Source organism: Meriones unguiculatus (assembly GCF_030254825.1).
Source record: "Meriones unguiculatus strain TT.TT164.6M chromosome 13 unlocalized genomic scaffold, Bangor_MerUng_6.1 Chr13_unordered_Scaffold_33, whole genome shotgun sequence".
Lineage (NCBI taxonomy): Eukaryota > Metazoa > Chordata > Mammalia > Rodentia > Muridae > Meriones > Meriones unguiculatus.
The window spans coordinates 149,727-158,119 of NW_026843645.1; the positions used below are offsets into that span (position 1 = coordinate 149,727).

Consider the following 8,393-nt stretch of genomic DNA (forward strand, 5'->3'; position numbering starts at 1 on the left):
TAACACACACGTGGTTCTGACACACTCAGATGTGATTTTTCCCTGCTACTGTTTTACTTTTTACATTCTTTGCCTTTGTTGTTTGTTTGTTTTTACCAGATATCAATAATGTTACTACATCTACCATGTGACACTGGTTTATTCTGGGTGTCATGAAACCCCCTTCCCCATAAATCACCTAGTGTACTTATTTCTCTAATGTCCTACATTTACTTTGTATTTGTAAGTTGGAAAATTGAGAAGGCAGTAAATTGCACTTCTAGGTGACAAAGAAAATACTTGCTTAGTTTTTATCCTTGAAGAATGCACTGCTGATCTGTGGCTGAAAGACCAACTCAAAACAGTAAGACATGCATGTGTCAGCTTTGTAAAATTATGCACACTTGGGTGGCCATGATTATGCTATCTATGTGACATTTCAGAAAATAATTTATCAAAACACAAAACAACACACCCATTAAGGCAGCAGATTGTGGAATGTCTTCGCTAGATCAAAGTACTTCTGAGTATCCATCGTTTTGTTTTGTAAGTTCTGTAGCTATTTCTACAAGAAGTTAGGGGAAATAATGCTTGGAACTACTAAGCATACTCTTTCATAAAGAAAAGATATAAAAACATATATTTCCTGGACTCTGACCACTTGATTTTATTCATGATATAGATCTCACATTTCACTCTAGTGTGTTTACTCTGAACTGAATCCTATCCTTTTGAGGTTACAAATAAGTGAAAACTGAGCATATGGAAAGTACTGAGGTCATGATGCAGGCTTAGAATAAAAAAATTAAGTGACACCATTTTTTTAAGTCACCACAGTCCCTCAGGAAAGGGTAGGCCCCTATAAGCTCTGACCGCTTCTGTAATGAAATATTGAGGTGCCCAATCTTGTACAGATGATACAAGAACTAGTCCATACTCAGGTAAGCAACCTCCCATCCATGCGAGGCAGGTAACCTTTTTATATCACAGTAAGCTACAAATACAAAAAGATGTGAAATTAGTAGGATGACTTATTGGAAAGAAGGTATTTAATGGGGGAAGGAAGAAAAGACAAAAATAGCATTGTGTAAGAGATACTAAAATTAATCAGATACATGTAGTGAATCTATCATAATAAAAAATGGGGGATTCTCTAGAAAGAAGGTGGTGCATAGAAGTAGAAAGAACACTAGCACAATAACCTCTAAATTTTCTGCTGGAATGAATATTGCAAAATTAAAAGACAAGCAAGTGTCTCTAAACCTTTATATTTAATGGGGTGAATGCATTTGTGGAGAATATGGCTTTGTGCATGTGGGTGCAGGACCAAATAAGACCAGAAGAAGGAGACATATTCCTAGCAGCTGGAGTTGTAGGTGCTTGTAAGCTGCCCAAAATGATTTCTGGAAGGTGAACTGATATTCTCTACAGTGTATGATTCTACTGCTGAACCAACTCTTCAGCAATACAGATATGTCTAGAAATTAATAAATGCTGAACTGTTGATAATGCTGAGATACACAGAATCAGAAATTTACTATCTAGATTCTCACTTCTTACATAATCTTCTTCCCTTTAATATGGGAAGGACTTATCATGTGAAGATTATCTTCTCATGATTGGATTGTGATGTCTCACACAGATGTAATTCAATCCAGATGTAATGGTGCAAGACTCTCTCTTCAGAACTCAAGATGCAGAGGTATGTATATCTCTGTAGGTTTCAGGATACATCTATATAGCAAGTTCCAGGCCAGTAAGGGCTACTACAAAGTGAGACTCTGATTTGATACATACATACATACATATACATAATACAATTATTTTAGGTGGAATTCTTTATATTTCAACAGAACTTGAAAAATATTGGGCAGAAAGAGAAAAAGCCAGAGAGCTTTTGAAATGAGAGTGATACAGACAATTCTCTGTGTAGCTGGGAGAAATAAAAAAAAAGCCATTATGGTTGATACAGACTGAGAACTATGTAGCAATGACCAACTTCTTCTGAGAGCACTTCAGCCACTGTAAGAGGTATGGAGGCCTATGTTCTCATAGAGAATCACTCAAGAAACCTGAGGTGTTCCTTCAACAGAAGGTATGGATAACCTCTTATCTTCCCAGAATGCTGGGAACAGATGTGCATTCTGTCTGGGTGAAGTTTGTTTTCCGAGTCCAGAGACCAAACTGGATATACCCCCAGACATTCATCATAAGCTTATTTTTTTCTATAAATCTATAGAACCTATCTTTATGGATATCATCATATATAATTTATAAAGTGTTTTGATGTAATCATATCCAATCTTTATTTAATTTACTTGTTTTTTCAGGAAGATATAGGTATGCTCTGTTGCATACACAGGATTGAGTTCATTATCACTGGGAATGATTGTTTATTTAGGTTAACTAAATAAACCCAATCTCTGTGTGGTGATTTGGTTATACAGCTGTTTAGGACTAACAGCAGCGTTACTAAAAGATGTATCAATAGTAAATATTAATCGCCACTTACAATATGAGAAGAATCCCTTTTTACAACAAGATTATTTTACTTGCTAATTACATGAACTTAAATGGATTTATTTATTTATTTATTGCATTAATATCTTCAACGAATTTTTCTTTTTTAATTACTATGTGTATGGGTATGTATGTTCTTGTGGTCAGAGGACAATTTGTGTTATCAATTCTCTCCACCATGTGAGTCTCAAGAATTGAATGCATATATGCTCAGGTGGAAGGCTCTTTTCTTTCTTATAGTGCAACATAGTTAAACACAATATTCAATATCAGTAAATACTGTCTGTAGACAAAGAAACAACAGAATTAGCCTAACCTTCATGTTCCCATTTGTAGAATAAGATCTTTTCTCCCCAAAACCCGCCACTACTATGAATACTCTTAATCTTAAAGGGGAACATGTTACAAGTTTTAAATAAAATAATATGTATATAAACATGTCTTAAATGATGTTTTCTCTTAGAATGCCTATATGTGACATATTGCAACTAGAAGCACGTGTTATAGGGCCAGAATTTATGAAGATGGTGTCATTTTCATTACGGTATGAATGCTCTGCTGTGCTCAAACTGTAAAATGTAGCAGGTAAGAAATCCACAGCAGATAAGAAACCATTGTCTGCATGCCAGAGGGCACTCCCAGACAGAGAAGGCAGCTTCTGCTCTCTGTCCTGCTAAGGTTCATCCTGCTGCTGCATTTGCTGCTGCATTGACTGTTACATTTGCTACTGCTGACTTGCTGGTTTGCTGCATTGCTGAATATCCTGAAGACAAAGATTGGACTTGTCCCAGGAAACCTGGAAATAGCATAAGAGCTGCATAAACAGCAGGAAATAGTCCATAGAAATCTATGGCCCTTTCCCATTTATCATTCTTTATTTACTACCTAGTGTCTGGGAGTTGGAAGGGATTAGGTTGGATAATAGTTGGAAGGGAGGTAGAGTTATAAGAAACCCAACAAAACAGACAAATATTCCAATGAAGGCTTTGTTGAGACCAATTAGGTTTTACAATATAATTTAATTTTCATAAAATTTTGGAACCAGTTGTTATTTTACTACCAAATTATGTTTTCAAACAAATTTATCATGGTAAGTCTTACAGCAGTAGAATAGTAGTATCTTACAGGAATATTTGTACAGATATATTTAGGCAGTTGATAATTAATAAAGGCATTTAAACAAAAATTAATGATGGATTTTACATAATTTTACTTTATCAATTATTACACCTTGTGCTAACAGCAAATTCATAAAGTAGCTCCATTAGTGATATCAGGGGTTTAATTCATAAAATCAGTGATGCCTGAAAAATCAGGAAACTTGGACTGAGTAAATGTGTTTTTTTAGGAAAAAGATTCCCATATTTTTTTATTAATGGACTTCCTATTAAAAGGCACCAAGCACTTATAAATACATCCATCTAAAAAAAATCCAATTTTGTGAATCTTGAAATGCTTTTTCAAATCTGTAATCCACCTTGGAGTAATCGTTTACTTCTTATTTGAAGCTAGAATACTTCTAATAGTTTTGTGGGTGTGAGACTCACATCTCATATAAACCTGTATGTGAGTTAAGACCCTTTCTCCTCTCACAATTTTAGATATTAAAAGGGCTTCCTGCAGTTACTATACAATGAGAAAGCCTCTGAAAAACCACATCAAAACTGTTGCGGAGGAATATTGTGCCTGAGTGGCATAAACAGAGAATACAGATAAACCCATGATATTTTATTTGTTTTCTAAGTAGTTTTGGATTAGCTATAACTGTTATGTGAGTTCCTGGTGAGGAACCGTGACTTCATAGACTTCATAGACTCATGTGTGTGTCTGTGTATATGTGTGTGGTGTGTCTGTGTGTTCCTGTGTGTATGTCTGTGTGTGTGTTGTTATTATATTGAAATAGCTACTTGAAGCTACTTACCATTTTTTCTTTCATTCTAAGATATCCATGCAAATCAGATAGTCATGCATTCTATATCTAATGTAAGGATCATTCCATCCTCTCACCACTCCTGACTCTGTATCCACATATCAAAATAACTGCCTTCATTACATGCCTTTTTGAACAAATACTTGGTGTTCTGGGTACCACTGAAATGGTTCCAGACAGCAGGGTGCAGAGGTCTATTATATTCTGAAGTATTACCACCTTTGATGCTGTCAAAGCAACTGTAAATAATGAAGAAATGTATCATATAGCAGGAATACCTTTACTTAATATGTGTCAAAATAATGAATGATGGACTATTTATACATTATTAAAATTTATTTAAAATATATTAAAACTATTATAATGAGACTAGTTCATGGGAATTATAATTATCTCAAAATGAGCTCCTGGAAAAACAGTGGGGGTTTCTGTGGGGTTTTAGCAATGATTTTGAAACAGAAGTGGAAAGAAACTTAGATAAGTTGGAGAAAGACAATGAGTTAGCAGTTGAATGTCTGTTGCCCTCATAAAGGACCCCAGATCAATTTCCAGCATCACTGTCTGTCTCATGATTTGATCATCCTTTTCAATCCTGATGGTCAGCTTATTCATATGTACATGCCTCAACAATGATATATACATGACATACACAATACATGACATAAACATATTTAAAAATACAGAAAAATGAAAGGAACAAGTTGGCTCTACAGGGCTCTTTATGAAATCTATACCCCATAATAAACTAACTTCAATCAGTACTTTTCCAGAAAGCAGAAGGACAAAAGGAAAAGCAGGTGAATTGAGAAAAGACCCACACTGTTGCAAAGGAATACCAAAATTCTCCACCCTGATGCAGAGGAATGTCCAGAGATGCAGTATGAGATAACATTGCCCAACAACCAGTCCAGAAAATCATAGCTCACCAAATCAGATAGGGGCAGGACTAGATGTACTGCTCACCTAAAATGATCAAATCATTGTAAACTTCGAACACCCTACAGCATCATCATCCAATAAATAGCATATGGAACTTGAGTCCAACTTGGCAAAAAGCAAAAGGAATTAGCCTGGTTTGTTTGTTTGTTTGTTTTTGTGTTTTTTATTGTTTTTGGTCTGTTTGTTGGCTGGAGGAGGGAGGCAGTTGTAAAGGAATTTCAATCATGCTACCTGGCTGCTCTAGCAAGGGGTTACACCAAGAGATCTTCATGGGCTGCCTGCTGGGACTGACACACCTGAAAATCCCCGTGTCTGAAAGGCTGACACACCCTTAGGACACACCTTAATCCCAAACAATGTAAGGAACTCTAGTTTGGAAAGAGAGAGGGCCTTGATTGGAAGTGAGGTCTAGTGGAGGGGCAGACAAAGAGCCAATCAGAGAAGGACTCCTCAGCAAGCATCAGAGATAGGATCCGCCCACCAGGAAAGGGAGGCTTCTTAAAGAGAGTGCAGCACTCTAGAGCAGCTCAGTTGAGTTCTCACTGTGCAGTGAGGTGGAGCTGAGTGTTGGATTGCCACCCCACCCCCTTCCCTCCAGCAACCCACCACCCATTGTTGATTTTCTGAGTGCGGTTCTGTGCTGGTGAAGAGAGGCACGTGAATCCCGAGAGTCAGAAGGGACCAGAAGTGTTTGCAGTGGAACCCAACCTGATCGGGAAGGAGAGAACCCACCAAGATTGCAGGAGGCAGAGGACATCTGACAGAAAGGTCTCAGAGGAGAGCAGACGTCTGAGGGAGAGCCTCGGAGGAGGAGAAATTCCCTGGGATCCTCTTCAGAGGATGCACTGTTTCACCTGGCTCCTGCTGGAGAACACATAGGAGGCTCCATTTTGGAGAGGGGGGAAACTGAAGGCCTAGGGGGTTCCTCGGGAAAGCCACGGGGGCAGTTCTTTGGGCCTTGATCACCATCATGATCACCAGCCTGCTTGTACTTGGACTTGCAGCTGTCCTTCTCTACTTTCTCTCCAAGAAGCTTGGACCAATATGTGCCCAACAAGAACGCACCTCAATAGCGTCTGGAAAAGCAGCACTACTGCAAGAAGTGGTAGTCGTGCAACAAGCGAAATTAGCTGTGATGTTACTGAGGCTGCAGAGACACGAGAGAGGGGAAGTGAGAGAACCGAAGGCCCTCGAAGGAGAAACTAGGGTACGTGATGGGTCAGGGGGCCGGGATGGACAGCCCATGGAACCTGAGTCGCCCCAGGCTCAGAAGGAAACCGAACAAGGGCAGCAACCCCCACCACCTTTCCCATTGGCCCAGGCCTGACAAGGGTTTTCAACAACCCGCGGGACCTGTGTTTGCAGAATCTAAGGAGCCTCCCCGTGGAAAGCATTCCCACTCAGGGGGCTTGCCTGAGCCTAAGCCGATGTGCCCCCCAATTTCTGAGCCACTCCTGCAGCAGCCCTGGCTGTTTCCTTCAGAGACAGGATCCGCAGAATTGGGTGGATCCTATGAGGACCCCACTGCCTCATTCACAGTGGTTCAGAGATTTCAAGAGGCCCTCAAGACCCCATACAGTCTGGCCTTGAGAAATGAGCCCGGCAGAGCAGATCTGAAGCATGTGGTGATAGATGGAGGTAACGTGGCCATGGCCCATGGCCTGAAAAGTTCTTCAGTTGCCGCGGAATAGCTCTCGCAGTGGAGTATTTCTGGAAGCTTGGCAACAGAAACATCACCGTGTTTGTCCCGCAGTGGAGAACGAGACGGGATCCTCACGTCACGGAACAGCACCTGTTGGGCCAGCTCCAGGACCTCGGCATAGTGGCTCTGACTCCTGCCCGGATGGTCTCCCGAGAAAGAATCTCTTCTCATGATGACAGGTTCCTACTGCACCTGGCAGACAAGACCGGGGGGATCATCGTGACCAATGATAACCTGAGAGAGTTTGTGACTGAGTCGGCGTCCTGGAGAGAAATTGTTGCCAGGAGACTGCTTCAGTATACGTTCATGGGAGACATATTTATGGTTCCCGATGACCCTCTGGGAAGGCACGGACCTCGGCTGGAAGAATTTCTTCAAAAGGACCTCTTTCCTCCAGACAAGCAGCTGGTTGATGATAGCGGCCCACCAGGCATGAGCAGTTTGGATTCTGTCCTCAGGGGCCCTAGCCCCAGCCCCAGCCCCAGCCCCAGCCCCAGCCCCAGCCCCAGCCAATGGCCACCACCTCAGAACCACGGAGCCTCTCCAAGCCCTGGGCTTCCTCAGCAACAGCTCTTCACTGCCCCGGTCACACTGCCCAGGATGCAGCAGAAACTGGCCAGGCCCGCACAGAGATCTTGGGCAGAGACCAGCGAGTTGAGAGAGGCGCTGATGAGCATCTTCCCGGACTCTGAGCAGAAACAGAAGATTGACCAGATTCTGCTAGCTCATCCATCCACGATGGACCTGAATGCCCTCTCTGGCCTCGTGTTGGATGCAAAGCTGGGCTGAGACTGCACTCACGGTGTGGTGAGGACGGGGCAGGGGAGGGCACTAGGTTCTGCCACCTGTTGGTAGATCCTTCCCTGAGGAAACATTGCTGTATGGTATGGGAGAAAAGGAGTGACAGATGTTTGGTGTACACAAAACGGAGATTCTAAATAAACAGAAACAGGGAGCAGGAACTCCCACAAATACAGACCATTATGTTTTGTTTTGTTTTGTTTTTTAAGTTGAAATTTCCTGATTGGCAACCAGGCAGACAACTGCTGTTTAAAGTCCCTGGATTGTAGGAGAACGTGATGATGAGTGTGAGCTTCCATTCTTCAATGGGATTTTCAAAACAGTGAGATGGGTTTCAGGTAATGGGACGCTCAGAGAAGCAGCTTTTCCTATATTTCCATAGGTCAGCAGAGCCTAAGGGTTCCATCAAATTGCAAAGGAGCCCATCCCCAGTGAGAGAGGATTCCCCATGAAAGCTTCTACTCAAGGAAGGAAAGGAGGCAGATAGAGGGCAACCTGGAGCCATGGTCACACCGGGAAAGT

General features: G+C 41.4%; 1 protein-coding gene across 1 annotated transcript; it reads left to right on the forward strand.

Moving 5' to 3' along the window:
* Nucleotides 1-3,614: 3,614 nt before the first annotated feature.
* LOC132650798 (NEDD4-binding protein 1-like) lies at nt 3,615-8,013 on the forward strand. The gene is given in 2 exon segments (XM_060376118.1): nt 3,615-7,030; nt 7,033-8,013. Coding segments are annotated over 2 exon segments (1,275 nt in total). The 5' UTR covers nt 3,615-6,582; the 3' UTR covers nt 7,860-8,013.
* Nucleotides 8,014-8,393: the final 380 nt, after the last annotated feature.